General features: G+C 39.5%; 1 protein-coding gene across 2 annotated transcripts in view; it reads right to left on the bottom strand.

Moving 5' to 3' along the window:
• adka (adenosine kinase a) overlaps nucleotides 1–18855 on the bottom strand; it is a 160166-nt gene that overhangs the window by 73918 nt on the left and 67393 nt on the right. For both annotated transcript variants that reach the window (XM_081351505.1, XM_081351506.1), the window contains 2 exons: nucleotides 6241–6413; nucleotides 1994–2102 (listed from right to left, as the gene is read on the bottom strand). In XM_081351505.1, coding sequence (XP_081207631.1) covers nucleotides 1994–2102; nucleotides 6241–6413 — 282 coding nt within the window. The remainder of the gene's footprint in view (nucleotides 1–1993; nucleotides 2103–6240; nucleotides 6414–18855) is intronic.

Below are 18855 nucleotides of genomic sequence, written 5' to 3'. Positions count from 1 at the left end.
GAGAGAGAGAGAGAGAGAGAGAGAGAAAGAGAGAGAGATGCGGCTTGATGCATAACAAGGACAGACTGGCTGGTGCCACAGCCTGTGATGGTTATGTGGAAGAGGAAATCGCTTACATAATCCTGCGTCAGTCGAATACAGAGACTCCCAGATAACCAGCAGGACTACGAACAAGAGCACTCAGTTTATTTGATCAACTGGCCTGTTTTCAGTTTCTCAGTTCAAACTATCAAGATCTGACGCCCAGCCAAAACAAGCACTAGAGTCCCTTCTCAGAAACAAGTGCGTGTAGAAAAAAAAAGAGGAAGTCCGTAGAGACTTCGACCACCGAGAACTCAGTCGGTGTTCATGCTGCGGTCAAGCCGGCTCCCTTAGGGACCGGTTCCATGTCTACTTGCTCACCAAACTGTGACCAGGGGCAGAATTCAGGAACAGTTGCTCCACCATTAAGGTGGGAGAAGATCTACTCCAGTAATGAACTTTCTCTGGCTGGATAATCAATTCTCACACTCCTCGACCATCGCCGGGCTGCCTCTGGCCAGAAAGAGAGCAAGCGAGAACAAGAAAAATGGGGGGCTGGAGTGGCTGTGCAGCTTGGCCAAATGCATTAAACATGTCTGTTGAGCGGAGACCTGAAGAAGCTGCTATCACAACTCGGTTTGGACCTGTGGAGGAAAAACAAGCCTGCTCGCTGGGACGCTCAACACTCCAATCTCAGCTGAAATTTGAGCCTTGGACAAACTGAGCAGGGCATCACAACAGAAACTATCACCTCTCCCTCAGGATCGCTGTCAAACAAGCACTACCGAAAAGCCTAGGCTGACAAAATGAGGACAAGACTTTCAATAAACACTGGAATGTGCTTGCTCGTTCGCTTTCTTTCTCTGCCGTTGAGGACAGCCGTTCATCCAAAGGCATGACTTGATGCGGATCTCAATGTTTGGTGGAGCACCTTGCACGAAAAGAAGCAACCATGACAACAAGCCGATGAAGCGACAGAGCCATCAGGGCACTTTCCCATAAACGCTGGCGTATTCAGTCAAGTTCAAAAACACAAAGGCCGTCAATACACGACTCCTCAATATTCATGTATAGCCTCGAGCTTCCCATTCACCAAACGACAGTGTGATGAAAAACGTTTAATCAGGGACGAAAATGATTTGATTAGAGTGTCATGTTACAATGGCTGCCAAATTGAGCTTCAAAGACTGACTCCTGCATCGAGGTTAATCACAGTCCTACAATACAGGTATTCAACAAATGATGTCCGAGTCCGTGCGGATGCCAGACTTTCCCTCGATGAATGGAGCTTACAGCAGGTACAGACTCACATGAAGAGCCATCCCAATCACATTTGCAATGGCTCATTAACAATAAGGTCGGAGTGTAATGGGGTCGCTCGTTTCACACCAACCTTGATTACCGGTAATTACGAGCAGCGGCTTTTTGCATCTATCTCATCTCGCAGAGTGTACTCAGAATTAACCAGCACAGTTGACTGACGGAGCAGACAAGCGCTTAGACAAACTTGTTTTTTTCAAGGGCTTAAGGTGCATGTGCAGTGAATGTAAGCTTCGGTCTGGCCGATGATCTTCAGAGGGAGTCATTCCGCCCCCTCGTGACCTGTCGATCAAACCTCTAGACTCTCAAAGGTCAAAGAGCACGATGCTGCAAGCTGTGCTTCAGACTGCATTTCCCACCTTGCAGTACCAGTTACGGCCCTTCGGGACTTCATGCATCGCTGCATTATAGGGTTTGGAACAGAAGTTACATCTCTATGACAATGTTTCTTACCATTAGATCACAATAAAAAAAAAAAAACATATTTAAACAATCGCTTATTCTTCATCAAGAGGAAAAAGTTGAACCCTCTGCAATCTTATAGTTTGGTTGAAAAATAATAAACAAACTGCCAACAACTTGAAAAACTGAATTTTAACACTTTGCAACACATGGTGACAAAAGGCAAAAGTGTCAAGGCATTTCTACTTACAGCGATGTAGTAAACTTGGGCTTTCTCAACAAGCTTCCAGTTCTCCTCCAGATCGAGGTGTTTCTCTTTTTTGTAGCAATTTGCAGCAGCGAGATTCGCAACAAGAGACCTAACGGAACAAAAACACAAAACTACAGTAAATCTAACTTTCAGAGTATAGATTTGGGTCAATATTATAAACAAATAATTTGCAGAGTAAGCCATTATTTTCCAGCAAAAAAGTGTGTTTGAATATTACCTAACGGATTTAATTAATGGAAATATAATTTCCAGCTTCCAGGACTGGAAATTAAAAATCTTTTAAATTGTTGTACATTTGTAAAGAAAACATAACCTCAGATGTATACATTTTTATTTATATACACAGGACATAAATAATCTAAAATTACTGTACATATTCTTGTAATTTCTGACATGCACACAAATGTGTGTCTAACTAAAATATAATTAAAAAAATACATTATTTATATTATATGTATATTATGAATATTATGATGTTTTGTAGTGGGGTCAGGTGAAACAGTGCAAAAAAAAAATACAGCAAGATAAATTGCCCAGCAAGATAAAAATGACTTGTTGAATACCTAAATAAAATGTTGTTTCAGAAATTATTTTTTCTCCAGAAGGTTATGGAGAAAAATTGTATCTTCAAATTATCATCATTATATGTCCCAAAGGCACCGTCTATTTCACATAACACCAATGCCCATTTCCTTCTCTTAAATGGCTTTATATGAAAGAAACCACATAATGCAGCAGAGAAACCAACTCTATCTTCAGGGTGATTGTGTAAATTATGTAGCTCCTTGAAAACGTGCTGTTGCTGCTGTAACTTTGTAAATTGCTGTAGGCGGTATACGCTAACATATGGACTACGGTTTTCTAAACAGCTGCTTTGTGTCAGCTCTGCCAGAATTAAATATCAACACACTTTTTTCTTTATTTCTCTTCTTTTTATTTAAGTGCAAATGCCTTACAAGACCTTTCCCATAAATAAATGAACAAACAAATCAATAATTCAGGAGAACTGCAAACGTCCACCGGGACTGCTGTTTCTCCATTAACCTCCCGGTGGTCCTCGTATCAACAAAAACAACTAATTCCACTTTGAAAAACAACCACTCTCATTATTCACTTGTTACTGAGAGGATGCGGTCCCAACAGGCCAGCCGCTACAATGAACCAGCATTAGCCTTACAGAAGAAGCACTGCTATGCACAGTCAGGCCACAAATGAGAATCAATAGACCTGCGGTTATGGCTTTTGGAAGAAAAGTGAAGAGCATTGATAGAAATGGCAGAGACAGAGCATTTATGAACAGGTGCATGCTTGCTAAAAAAGGTTCAAGAGAATATAAATGTAAATCAAGTAACCAGAAATATGTACAGTACACACACACATATACATACACACATTAGATAAATATATATTACACTTGGTTTACATTTAGATTCTTTTGAACCCTTTTTAACAAGCATGCACAATATCAAAATTGAAATTTCCTATCTATATTCACTATATATTTGAAATTCACCAATATTAAAATTTCAGGCCAGTATGGTAAGCTAATAATTATTTTCATGTTTCTTATTTTCATGGGGCCGATAAATGGCATTATAAAATCCTACAATATTTTAAAGGGGTCCTATTATGCTTTTTTACATTTTTCAACATGTTAATGTTGCTATTTGAGCATGTAAAAGGTCTAAGGAAAAAGCACAAAGTCCACTCCAAAGGGAGTTACTCCACTGTATATCAGTAAGCACGGTTTCTGAACGCCTCAATTGGAGTCTTCAGTTTTCTTCTGGGAATGTACAAGTCACAAATTTAAATAATTCCAGCCTAAGGCATAAACAAAAAATAAAAGGGGGACGAGGCTAGCTGCGTTAGTAGTGTGTTGTCGCAATGTCCAAGAGACGCTGTATTTTTCACCCCTGCACAAGTCATGGTTACAAAGGTGGTCCGGGTTGATCCCCTTGACAAAAAAAGCAACTGATTGTAATTTTCACAGTGGAACATGCAAGATGCAGATCTGACACCCTTCCGCTCGATGTCATCGTGTTAATCAAAATCAAATCCATTAAGGCATAATAAGCATTTAGAGTGGCAGAGTCACGCTGATCTGACAAGGCAGATTGTGTCGGACTCTCCTCCACGCTATCATTACCGCTCACAGAGAGAAGCAGTGCTGAGAGGAAGGGCAGACCTCTCGCTGCAGGCTGTAGACCCGTGACCTCTCCCTCCCCCCCTCCCAAGCCAGTCTTTTAACACCGTTTCCCGTCTGGCCTGTCTCACCGGCGGCTGTGTACAGGTGCGCTGCATAGCTGCAGGGAGAAAGTATTGAGGAAGATATTGATCAAGCTGCTTTCAGGCCCTGAGCTGCAGGTCTGTGAATCTCCTGTAATGAAAGGGTCTGCTTTGACAGGTGAGGTGTTAATGAGAAGAGCCTCATAAGGCCAAGGCTGACAGCTATACAAGCCACTGCTCTTTCAAACTGTCTCTAATACATAGCCCTCTCACACTAACTCTATGACAGTCTAAACAATTAGACCAGTCCTCATAAATCTCCTTCTCGACTTTCATATATTCTTGGGCTACATGGGTCCTTTTAAACATACGTAACATGACCTTATGTCATGTTATATCAAAGGTGGTCTATGATACCTGGAGAAAGCTATCCGTTAGCATTTGCTTTTATCAAAACTCTCTTAACCCTTTTACAGCAAGTGCGTGGATGAGAAAAATTTACATTAAAGCAACCAGAATGATCTAAACTAAAGACCCTCTCTTTTGTCAGCTCGCCTCAGAAGGGACACACCTGTGAGCGGTTGCTCATGTACACACACACTTGCAATAGTTTTGTTAGCAGCTCTGATTAAAAGGCAATAGCATGGCTGACAACATGCAAAACAAATGCAGATCACCACCTGAACGATCACGACTGCCTCAGAGGTGCATCTATTATTCAGTTGATGTCACTGACACCGGTGCCCCTGCAAATGCATGCATTTTTTATTATTATTAAAGGAATAGTCCTCCCAGGAATGATCATTTCATAAGTAAAGTATACAAGTTTTTCAGTGTAACTCCTACAAAAACAGTTTATAGTGACCACATCTCTCAAGCTCCAAAATACAGTGTTTCCTGCACTACTACTAAGCAGCACATTTGTGAATATACAGCACAAAACATATTGATTCTTGAACAAATGACTCTTATGAGCCAGTTCATTTTAGAGAATCTTACTGAATAAATCTCAGTTTCTAGACTCACTAACGGAACTGAAATGTATACATTTTCATTTTGTGATTTCTGACTAATAAATACAAGTAAAACATACAATAATATAAATGCATATAAGTATATATATATAAAATGTAAACAAATAACTATAATTAAAAATATACGTAGCTATTATATAACATTTAATTCAAATTAATAATGAAATCAAATTAATCAAATTAATAAATTTAATAAAAAGCTAATTATATAACATAATTTATATAGAATTTATTATTTATTTCTGATTTGTCACATCGGTTCTGTTGAAATTCAGAATAATCTCAAACTTCTGAGTAAGTTCTTTTACTAAATATTTCTTACCAAGAGCTAAAATAATCATTAATAAAATCATTAAGGAACCACAATCATTGAGAAATATTCAGAATAATTAAACTCATTATTATTAAGCTCCCACACCTACTATCAATGGCATCAGAATTGTACTTTTTTAAATAATAATAAATTTTCCTTTAAGATTATATGGGGATGGTCAAAGAATGAGAGAGCGATCCATCAGGAGTTTGAACCTGCTGTTCACTTGAACAAATCCCCAGAGTTTATACAAATTACAGATTTATACAATGATAAGTCAATAAGCTTAAATGGTTACAAATCGCAAGCAGAGAAATAGTAAACAACACCTAAACACATCAAATGCTCAAATGTTCAGACATGTAGGTAGCACATAATTTGTCCAAAGCAGTTTCACATATCTGCTCAGTCATGGAATCTAGCACCCTTCAGGGCCAAGTCATGCGGTGTATCAAAATACCTCTGTGCTAATCTAACCCCGGCGAATAAATAAATCAAGAGCTCTGGCGGAAAAGAGCAGAACAGCCGGCGAGGGAACAGTGAGTCCCAGTGCATAGTGAGGTGGGGTGTGTGAATGTGCACTGTGTGTGTGCAGGGGGGTGCTATCCTGAGGAAGCGATAAGGGCCCTCCCTAGAGGAAAGGGGTGGCTGACCTGTTGTCGCCAGTGATGCAGGCAGCGCAGGTCCCTGTGGGCTCCTCGCTCTGCTCGTAATAGCGGGCATCCACGTTGGCCTCCTCTGCCTTTTCCTTCAGGATCTTCCCGAACTTATCCTTCCCGATGCAGCCAAAGAAGGTGCCAACTTTGTGCGGCTCCTGGATCATCCACTGAGAGGAAGGACAGATCGAGCGGGTGGGGAGCAAAAAGGAAAGAGAGAGGAGGAAAAGCGATTATTATAACACGCAAACACAGCTTCCATATCTGAGTGTTAAAAAAAAAGACTGGAAATCAAATATCCAGGAACTAGGAAGCCGTCTATATATTGACAATTCCTGGAAAGGCAAAATGGACCATGGTAGAGAGGCCCCTGTGCGTGCAACTCAGCAAGAGAATAACTAGTGAAAACAGGAAGTAATAGCAAACTGATTAGGAGAAAAAACAAATACATTTTCTCGAATTCAGGGTTAAAAAGTGGTAAAGGAAGGGAACAATGAGTGAGTCATTCTTTAGGTATTTCAATATAATGTAGTGTTTGTTAGAAAAGTGACAGCAATGATCAATGATGAAAACTCAATTGTGTGACTACAACAGCTTCAAATTCGAAATATTTAATTTTTCCTAAGCCTTATTTTAACATTTTCTATTTTTTACATTTACTGTCAATTTTGTTTTATTTTTTACCATGTTTTAGTATTAATAATTTGAACACAATGTATTTTAATGTTGTGCTCATGGTGCTAGATGCTAAAAAAAAATGTAGCGATGTGATGGAAATAGAAAAATACTTCTAACAAATATATAAAGTATGTACACGGACAAGCAATTAGGAAAATAAAACATTTATATTTTGAATATTATATATTGATTACATTTAGACTAATTAGAAAAAAATACAGTACAAATATAGTATAGGCCTAGAGTTTAAACTAGATGTACCGCAGGGCGGTACAAAATATGACCGCCGCTCAGGCCTGCACTGGCTTTCCACAAAAATAAATGACGTGGAGCAATTTGGCTGTATTGCGTGTTTATGTATATACCTAAAAAAAGTAGTAGTATGTGCATGTCTGTGTGTATGTGTGTGTGTTTGTGTATGTGTGTGTGTGTCTGTCTGTGCGTGTATGTGTGCCTGCGTACATGTGTGTGCGCGTGTGTGTTTGTGTGTGCGTGTCTGTGCATGTGGATTTGTATGTGTGTGTATGGGTGTGTGTCTGTGCGTGTGGATGTCAGTGTGTGTGCATGCTTGCGTTTGTTTGTATTCCTGCATGTGTGTGTGTGACAGTATCATCCTAAACCAGCAACCCTTCGCTCAACACCACCATCTACAGGCCGATGAGTGTACAGTCACTAAATGTGCACATAAATGAATTTATTTTATACCCCCCCATGGATGAAATTCTACGAAACTTAGCAGAGGATACCCCCAGAGGATGTCAAGTTAATCATACACATGAAATATGGTGCAGTTCTGAACATCTCAACTGAAGATAGGGGCGATTAAAGCAGAATAATATTGCATTTTAATTTTTTATGGGAGTGGCGTAAATCACAAATGAGTGATTATGGGCTAGGTTGATGTGGGCCCTTAAGACCAACATACCATAAAAATTTCTTCATCCTCGGTGCCACGGTTCAGGTAGTTATGTAGGAAAAACTGCATTTTTGGGGTTTGGGGGGGGCCCAGCTCGGGGGGGGAGTGGCCCCCGGGGACCAAACGAAATTTTTCCGTAAAAGTCTAGTGGGGCTACATGCCCACCAAATTTCATGTTCCCCGGTGCTTCGGTGTCCCTGGTATCGTTGATGGAAAATTCAGTAGGTGACGAAAAAAAAAAAAAAAAAAAACTTTGACAATCCCTATGACCGCTTTCGCTAGCTACGCTAGCGGCGGTCATAATAAATACATTCTTATGGAGAACTTTCTTTTATATAGGCTAAATGGGAAATTTTTACTTTCAAAATATATTAAAAAATAAACAAAAAAAGTGCATTGCATTAAAAAAAGTTAATTTAAATTATTCGTATTTGTATTGAATAACAGGCACACATATTTGTAGACCTAGTAATTTTTTCAGCACTGAAAGGGCTGGCGCTACTCAGATTGCATTGAATTCTGGTCTTATAAAAGCCTCTGAATATAAAGTGATCAAGTCTGATGGAGCAAAACCTTCACAAAACTGATGGAATAATGAAATGAGACACAGGGTGTCTGTCTGTAGGCTGTGTTAAACTAGATTACAGGGGAGCACTGATTCCAGCATCCTGGACGGTGGCTCACCACAAACACTGTGACATTGCCACTTTTATGGGGATGATGAAAAGGTCTTTCTAGGTTTTTAGTGCTGTGGGGTTTAACCTCCGAAGATTTATTAGAGTACACGGTGCTACGTTTGCTGCTTTTATTGCAACCTTGCAATGTCTGTTGATGGGGCCCCTTGTGAATGAGATGCTCTGCCTGAGAGATGACCTGTATACATGAGAAATTAATCACTCCAAACAAAGAGTTGTGTCTGTCTGTGGAGCAAGACTAAAAATACGTAAACAGTCTAAATTGTTGATGGGGCAAACGATGCAGTGGGCACCCCAGGTTCTTTGAAATCAACATTAAACAGCGTTTATAACTCATTTTACTTGAAAAATTGGGACATAATTCTGGTCAATCTGTCAATCAAAACTTTTGATTTGCAGCTGTACTACAGTTCCAAATTCTTAATTACAGATTTACTCCAAGAGGTATTCAATGACGTGGAAATCTTCTTGTATCCCTCCTCTGCTTTGTGCCTTTTAATTACTTTTTCATGGAGTTGTTTGAAGCCTTCATGTTCATGGTGTAAGTTCTGCCACAATATTGACTTGCCAAATTGAACCTTCCAGATGGCATATTTATACTAAAATCAATCAAAAGCCCTTGACTGCACACAAGTTATCTCCATTTAACTATTGATGTGTCTAAAACCAATTGGCCACACTAGTAATGTTTGAAAAGGGGTGAATACTTCTGGATTTTATAATTGTCATTATTTTGGATCAAAGCCTAATTAAAAGAATAGTTCACCAAAACATAAAATAAAAACTGTCATCAATTAATCTCTTACAGCAATCAAAACCCATAGGACTTTCATATATCTTTAAAACATGTATGAAGATTTTTAATGAAATCTGATAGATTTCTGTCCTTCCATTATATTACTGACATTTCAAAAAGTTCATAAAGACAATGTAAACTTAATCCATTAATCCAAGTCTTCTGAAGACACAATGATTTTAAAAGTCTAATGAGTTTGGAATGACAAGTTAATTATAACATTCATAATTACATATTAATATATATCATTTTCACTTTTATTCAATGAAATTGTATCTAAATTATTCATTTATAATGATTTTTCATTTTTGGGTGAAAGTAAGTCTAACATAATTCAGTACTGCAAAACAAAAAACATGAAAGTCCAAGGGGGGTAAATACTTTTTACAAAGAAGCACTAAAAGACCATGAACGTGCATTAAGAACCAAATGCACCACCCTTTCTGATCACCCTTGCAGAATCTAACATTTCCTGAGGTCATCTCCCATCATTCCTGCTGCTACTGTTTACAGACCCAACACTTGCACATGACATGCTGCGTTGCATTTTAACTGCACCTGGTGAGTGTTTTTCCAGCAGGTGCAGTTACTTGACAGTAAACTTTGGAGGGGGGTTTGTAAAAAACACATCTAAACATATACATGCCAGTATTGTGATTCAAATGGTACATGCGTACATCTTTGATTGTACTGGAGACAGAAGAGCTCCACTGATTAGGAAGGACCGGGTCGGGGCGGGCCTCTAAAAACAGCTTGGCACAGCACACACCTTTGTTCCGACTCTCATAATCAAAGCCAGCCAAAAACTGCAGCCAATCAAAGAGGTCCGCTGTGAAACACCAGTCTATTCGTCTCCATCTACTGCAATAACCCCCCTCCTGCTGACAATTACTTTCAAATGGAGATCTAAATAAAAGATGATATGTCCATTAAGACAAAGAGCTATCTGCAGGGTCGCGGGGAGGTCGGTCTGCGGCAGGCGTAAGGGATATTCATGCTCAGTCACATCCCAATTACCCGCCAGCAGCACTGGCAGGGTGTGAGCAAACGTGCGTGAGGGAAGCTTCATTACGGAGGGGGATGAAGTGCTGAAATTAAACAGCAGTGTCTCCCGCTGCGTTGAGCCCCCCGGCCTAGAGCACGCAGCCTGGCTCTGACATAATGTGGCTGCACATGGTCACGTGAGCAAAGACTCTCTCACACACACACTGTACTGTACGCAACAATACATTAGGGTTGTTTGGAAAGTGAAGAGAAACATGCAAACAAAAACAAATAAATTATGCAAAATGCTGATGTTCCCTCAAAATTTGCTGATCGTATGGAAAAGACTGTGAGTGGGGTTTTTTTACATTAAGTCTACAACACAGCAGGTAGAGCCAATTAGGCCATTATGGGAATATAACATATATCAGGACATGCATGCATGTCAGAGTAAACAAAAATCTTCCCATATCCCAAAACTGTCCATGCAGCTTGGTGGGCACTCGTGCAGTCATAAGTATCTTTTACTTTTTATAAATCTAAATTTAAAACTTATGTGCACTAAAGGGTCTATGGATGGGAAGTTAGAACTGGCTCATATTCCACATCAAAACAATCAGTGTAGTCAGTTTACTGAACAAAGGACTCTTTATGAGCAGTTCGTTTTCAAACAAACAAATACAACAGTTAAAGAAACACACATTACAAGTTTTGTCAGCAGTATTTTATAAAAACAAATAAATTAAATATACACTACCATTCAAAAGTTTGTGATTAGTAAGATTTTTAGAAAAAAGAAGAAAAAGAAGGATCAAGGATGCATTAAATTGATCAAAAGTGACAGTAATGTTAAAAAAGATTTATATTTCAAATCAATGCAGTCCATTTGCTGAACCAGTGGGGTGGTGGGGGGGGGGGGTGATTTCACATGATTTCTGAAGGATCATGTGACAATGAAGACTTGCATTTAAAATATATTAAAATAAAAAAATCATTCTAATATTTCACATTACTGTTTTTACTTTATTTTCAATCAAATAAATGCAGCCTTGGTGAGTATAAGAGACTTCTTTAGAAAACATTTAAAAAATCTTACCATCAAGTTTACCAACTTTTAAACTCTAGGGAATATTACCACATTTATATATTGTTATTCATAGGTAAGATATATTATTGGTTTGCATATATGTTGCCTCTAAAAAAAAAAGAAGAAAAAAAGTTTGTGTCCGATTTTATTAGTATTTTCCAAAACTCTCATTGTTTGGAAATGGAATGCATTTTAAAATATTTCTTCCTCAAAAGTATCAAATTGAATCGTTAATGAACAACAATGATTAAATTCCTTACAATTCCCATTTCTAATTACATCCCAAAAAAGATATTCCTCTAAATGTCTGAGGGGCATTAGTTGTTACAGAAGTGAGGGCTTTTTCACAGGGAGGTGACCCAGCACGTATCCCAGCATCCACCAGCTGCCACTCCTCTTTGTCACATGCTTGCTGCAGTTATCACTCAATTGCCAGAGGACAATCAGAGCATCCGCTGACGGCCCATTGCGCAGCAGAGTCAAATACTGGGCTCCATAACAGAAGCCCATCAAGGTTCTGACATATCAAAGCACATGGGGAAAAAAACCCTAAGAGCCTAGACTGAAGTGATCCGTTTCATAATCACGGCTTCTCTTTTGATCTATACCACAAAGAGGCCGACTACCAACTACAGCAGAGCTGTGAAAACCAAACAAACTGCACTATAATTCAGGTAAAAGAGCGACATAACCTAATTTTGAACTATAATCCTTAGAAAATCCCAATGTACCTCATGCCAGGGGGCTTAAAAAGGAGGTTTGAATACAATGCCTTATTAGGGTTGACTGTTTGGCAGAGCTACGGAAAGGCAAAATTAGATTAATTTGCTTTTGACACACTGTAATAATCTAATAGCATTTAGCTCAGTGAACCCAGGCTTAAACAATGGCAATGAATGCTCTTTAACCTGAAAAGCTCCAGAACCCAGCCAACACGTCTCAGGATTAAAAGCCCTCTGTAACCTGATGGATGCAACTCCAATTACAGGCTTATCAAACTGGCAAAAACCGCAGCTCGACTATTTATAGACCGAACTGAAATAGCCAGCGCCTGCCTCCCAAAAGTGGTCATGAGGCAATCTGGCCCACACAAGCCCCCTGCATCAAGCGATTCCTCCACCCGAAAGTTGACGAGTACCCTCTTTGTGCTGACGTGGGCCACTGGATGTGACTGATGCGTGTTGTGCGTTCGCATGTCAGTTTTGAAGCTAACTGAAAGCAGCACTTGACAGAGAAGAGAGAATGATGTTAGCAGAGAGAAAGAGAGAAATGAAAATGAGTCATATCTCTAAGGACGCAGACAGAGAGGAGAGCTGTGCACAGGCACGGCTGTCACTGGCCGCAGACACATGAATAAATAAAGGCATTATAATGAAGACAACTCGCCGTCTGCCCATCAGAGCCTGCCCAGCCTGGCACCAAAGCTCAGGAGGTAGAGAGGGAAGAGAAAATGAATTAAAAAAAAAAAGAAAGAAAGAGCGAGAGACAGAACAAGGCAGGGGAGGAAGAGAGAGTGCCACATCACCATGATTGACAATGATGAGCACTGTCTGCTTCTATTAAATCAGTCATTGCTATAGGACTCAAGTCTCAGCTCTCTCAATAGGCTAACAAGCTCAGGACTTCACCATTTCTATCAGCCGTTTACTCTCGCGTCCTGCATAGCCCTGCAGAGTTTAGCCTCAACCCTAATTAAACACACTTGATCCAGCTAATCAAGTCATTCAGGCTTATTGGAAAACTACAGGTGTGTGTGTGTGTGTGTGTGTGTGTGTGTGTAAGCAGGGTTGGAATTAAACTCTGCAGGGCTATCCAACTATACTGAATCTATTAAGGATGTCAACACATAAGTATCGAATTACATTACCTAATTTGTAAATTAGCGGCAAATTATTTGAACTGATAAATGTACAATAAAACCGCTAAAATTGAAACGATGATGAACCCTTTAATTTACAAGAACTACTGTATATGAACTAGTGGTGCAACGGATCATCATTGATCCGTGATCCGTGGATTGATTTATGAAAAAAAAGTTGTGCGCATGTTCAGTCCACACACAGCGTGGTCATGGCGAGCGTTATGAACCGCAGAGAGCGTGACGCCTCATTCGCGCCGCAAAACCTCCAGACGCGCGTAAACGCGTCTTTACATTGACTTAACATTGAAATCACTCGCGAGTCGCGACAGACACTCTATTCGCGTTTGGTGTGAACGCAGCATGGGTAATGGCGAGAGAGAGAGAGAGAAAGAGTGCCTGCGAGTGCGAGCGAGCGAGAGTGAGGTCTGCGGTCTTGGCCATTAGTTGATTTACTTGTTTTTGTGTAGGTAATACGTTGTCAAATATGTACGTTGTCAAATATGTTTAAACTTAAATAAACTACCCATACAAGTAGTTATGTCTCTTTGTATTAATTTGTCCTGTTATTGACGTAATGCGCGTCATTTACAAAATGCGCAACCAGATGTTCGAATAGGCTATGTTTTTTAGAGGGAATATTCGAACGTCATTTTTGAGCAATTTTGACAGCCCTATATGACAGTGGAAACACATCAAGCATTGGTCCAAAGGAAGGAGATGCCTTTTTATGTTGCACTTTAAGTTGTTTTTCATTAATTATGTTAAAAAGAAGATATTATGCCTTGTGCATTTTAAGTTGATTTTATATATTTTAATTTAATAATTTAAAAGTGTTAATAAATGTAAAAAATATTTTTTTTTTGCTGATCCGAAAAATGATCCGATCCGTGACTCTGATCCGAGAAACGATCCGAACCGTGAGTTTTTTGATCCGTTGCACCCCAATATGAACTAACCGATTCACAAGAATGAATCGAACATGACAACATTTTATATGAAAAGACCATTTTAGAAAGAAAGGACTTTTAAAATTAATTGGAATTTCCAATGTTACAGAGAAAAAGACAGACAGACAGATAGATCGATAGATAACACAGGGCTTTCTAGAGACTGACTAGTTAACTAGTATTTCATGCAACCCACTGACTACTTGATTTTGAAAATATGGAATTTCGCACATCCTTCCCTGTACAGATCTCATCTTTTCCCAGCCACAGCCCGGGGAGCAACAAACACGCAGCCACGCTTCCCTGTAATCCCAGGCATTTCTGCACCATCTAATTTTCTCAGAGTGTAGGCAGACAGAGATGGAGGGGGAAAGTGAGGGAAAAAAAATGTCTCATTACATAAGCTGCTTGTGCGACTGCAGTGCCCACACCATCCCAATAAGTGGCAGTTTTAGAGCAATCTAACGTAACAATCAAGGGACACACAAACACACACAAGCACAGAGCTGCTGGGTTATGTGCAGGAACGCAGACCGTTTTTATACTGTGTTTGACAATTTGTTAAGAACCAGAGTTTCAGTTCCCCACTCCAGGTCTCTTAAGAAGTGAACTGAACTGAACTGAATTATGTGTCTCACGACATCAGAGAAGCAGCAAATTCAGTAGGCAATTTTCTGTAGCATTTTCCACACATGCTAAGTTCTCTGAGAAAAACAAGATTTTGTTTCACTTTGTAAGAAATTAACAACAAAAATTGTACAGGTCTTTTTTTATACTACCACCATCTTTTTCATATCGCTGTCTTTGAATTCCCACTAAATAGTAATATTCAAATATATTCATATTTTTACTTTGTTGTACAGTATGTATTTTTTGGGATAATGGTTAATATTAAAATATTATTTATATACTTTTATAATATTTATTTAAAATTGTATTCAAGCTTCTGTAATAACGGCGGCAACACAAGATGCTGACTTTTTGCATTAATTCAACATTATGATCTATTCTTTTTCACTATAAAATCTGTTAACAGTACAATTACATTGGCACAAGTTTTATTTTTTTACACCAAGAGATTGATTTGTAGCAGTCTGATAAGATAAGACAAAATAAGATATATTAAAATAAATCACAAGTAAAAACTAAACTAAAAATACAAATGAATGAATAAATTCATCTGAAGTACAGACAATGGCTTTGAACTCAACCAAACAAACCAAAGTCAGGCCTTCACCAAAAGCACCAGTGTGAAAGTGTCCTCAGAGAGGAGAGAGCAGGAGGTGTTCGGGTCTCTGTGAGAGCCTGTGAATGCCACTTCCCCTCTTGGCCAGGGCGGCGGCCTCCAGTGTGACTGTGCGGTGTCTTGTTTCGGACAAGGGCTTGGGAGAGAGAATGGAGTTACCAATGTCTTTGAACACTGCGGTAGCACAGTGTAAATGACACCATCCGGTCTGACTCTCTCCTTTTCTATGCAACTCACACATACTTGTAAGGAATCACCAGGTGCTATCTGCTGAGAGATCAGATCAGAGGCACCAACGAAGGCCCATTTCCCAGACTAACCTTTCAGACGCGGCCGAACAGAATGCTTGCGCATCAAGGCCATGCAGAGTTTATCTGACAAACATACTGGTTTTCCCTATCCAACTGGTTAAACATACAGTACAGGCCTCTGTTGTTTAGTGCTGGAGAGGCCTGCTGAATTATTCATAAGACAAACAAGCCCGTGCTGCCGGGGCTGACGCACAATGATCCGTCACAATGGACTCTTTCTATTGGGTGTCCTGCAAGTTGGCGCGCTCAACGGGGGCATAGTCTGGGAGACTAGGTTCTCTCTCAATCTCTCATTAATATGAGAGAGAGAGGTTGTGAAACCCACCGGTCAATTTATGGCTAGAGTTTATCTGGTCGTAAAATGGTGCTTTGCGCTTCTCGGTCCAGGACCATGATGCATGGGAGGTTAATCCAGTCTGTGGGGTGAGGGGGGTTAGAAAGGGGAAATAGTGTGCAAGCGACAGAAACTTCCCCTACCCAGACGGAGCTGCAGGTGAATTGTTTTTGCCCCTGAACCTTAAGTTGACACTGTGCTTTGATCTCCTGCACATGCCAGACGCCCATAGGGAAAAGATCAGTGGCGTACTGGGACAAATATGTTGGGGGTTGGGGGGGAGGTTATTGGAGTGTGAGAAAGAGAGGATGTGAGAAACGGGGGGAGGGGTAGACAGAGAAGTGAATGAGAATGTGTCTTAAAAGGCTAGTTCACCACAAAAATGACAGTTGTGTAGTTGTTTACTCACTTAGATCCATGACTTTCTACCATGGAACTCAAAAGGAGATGTTTGGCAGAATGTTCACGGTGCTCTTTTTCCAGTGAAGTGTCAACGAGAACTCCAAATATGACAAATAAGCAACATAAACTTGTGCACTATATTCAAAGTCTTCAAAAGAGTTTTAAGAAACAGATTACATTTAAAATGAGATATTTAAGTCATTCAAGTTCAGAACAGCATAAGATCAAGCAAATTATAAATTATATAAAGTGCAACAAATATTAAAAGGTAAGTACTAATGTGCATAAGGGCTGGGTGATATATTGAAATATCCACAATTTTACGCTTTTATGCCTTTTTGTTTGGCCATTAGGTTCCCTAAAGACCATTATTAGTAGTCAGTAAATTTGATTTATTTCATGAATCAGTTTAAACGGTCAATGAACCGATCCAAAAGTCAGGTTTAATTTGTCATCAGTCTCTATCAGAAACTGAGTCTCTATCATGGCTTTTTAAATAAATGAAAAAATAATAATGATTTTTTTTAAACTTCTCACATTACACATTTCGAATATAATTGCCAACATCAGCTAATTGTTAAAATAATGTTTTTTATCATTTGTGGAAGTAAAATAAATAAAATCACTGTTTTAAACCATTTCAAGTAAATACATTTTTTAATAAGATGCTTGTTAAATAAATGAACACCATCAAAAAGCCAAATGATAATGATATGTACATTCTTGTATTGATATATTGTCCAACCCTAATATATAGTATTCTACATAATACATAGCAGATTATACAATATTATTACTAGGTACTATTAAAATATATTAACACTGATCTCCATAATGTGATTTGTATTCATGCATGCATTATGCTTATTAATGCTGTGACCGAGGCCACTCACTTACTGGGTGGTGTGTGTGTGTGTGTGTGTGTGTGTGTGTGTGTGTGTGTGTGTGTGTGTGTGTGTGTGTGTGTGTGTGTGTGTGTGTGTGTGTGTGTGTGTGTGTGTGTGTGTGTGTGTGTGTTTCTCTGTGTGTCTGCATCAAACTGGATGTTAACTGACAGCAAATAAACTACGGTAAAAGGTTTCAAAAATTGTTTGTGTATGATGGTATTAGTGGCTCGAGGCTTGAACACCAAACAGATTCATTGAGCTCCTGTTTGTCTTTCCCAAGCCCTGCAGCTTGATTCTGAAACAGAAGACCAGGAGCCACTCTAGTGCAATTCATGGTGTGTTAATAAACTCCCCTGTTTGACAGGGCTGTTCATTGCTCTGTTGCATTGTGTTCTTTTATCGGCACAAATTGACCCCCCCTCCCTCCCCCTCGCCCTTCTCCGAGAAAGAAAGAACCTTTCAAATGCTGCAGGCAGCGCTCCATTCAAACTGAGCTACGGGATCAGAGGCATTGCCGAGTGACCTTTGACCCCACAGTGCCGCAAGGGTTTGCAAAGCAACAAAAGCCAGTTTTACACCCCACACAGCCTGACAAGAACATGACAGGAAATTATCAATTTATCCAAAGAATGAAAACAAGCCAGGAGAAAAATGAAAGCCCAAGTTAATTAAAACATTTTTTTTAAATGCACACATGACAATATTTTATGCAATGGTGAATATGAGTCCTGTTTTTATGTTGTTCACCATTAAATGCCTAATTGAATGCTGAATTGACAAGAGAGGACCTTGGGTTTCTTGGGAACAGGTAGAGACATACAAGGAGGAATATTTTAACTTCTCAATGACACAGATGTGGGATAAGCAGTGATAATTTTTTCTAAATAAAAACAAATAAATAAACAAAACTAAAAATAGATGAATTGATTACATACATTTTGACAACTTCAAAAAAGATGACAGACAGAAGGTTATAGCAGTTTTTTTATATAATAGATAATAGATACAAGGAACCCTAAGAGGAGAAATGTGTGAGTGTGGAACGGTGTAAAAATAAAATGTTGAGCAGCTACAACATTAAGAAACGACTAGCAGCTGTGTGTATGCGATTACATGTCTCTGCTGTGAGCAACATAATCTTACCCCCCGCTCGACCCCCCCTGCCAGGCCTGGAAACATCTGTGGGAGTTTAATGGAGAGCAGTAAGACTCATATCTGGCGGCTGAGATGACTGTTTGAGACATGAGTGAGCGCGGAGTGCCTGATTTACGAGACCGACAGCACTCCAGATTCCTCACTCCACTACAGCAGAGCAGGCCCAACTCTTCTTCATTAATCTCCATAAATACTGGCCTGATAAATAAAAAAAACCCACTCCTGTGAAAAATAAGGGTGCCATTACCAAACCATAAAGCAAGCTGTCTCGATTGCCCCGTTTAAGTGTGACAGTATGGGCAGAGCCTGCACA

The sequence above is a fragment of the Scardinius erythrophthalmus genome (assembly GCF_964197995.2).
Source record: "Scardinius erythrophthalmus genome assembly, chromosome: 21".
Lineage (NCBI taxonomy): Eukaryota > Metazoa > Chordata > Actinopteri > Cypriniformes > Leuciscidae > Scardinius > Scardinius erythrophthalmus.
Note: the sequence above shows the minus strand (reverse complement) of the source record. Positions and strands in the feature narration are given on the sequence as shown.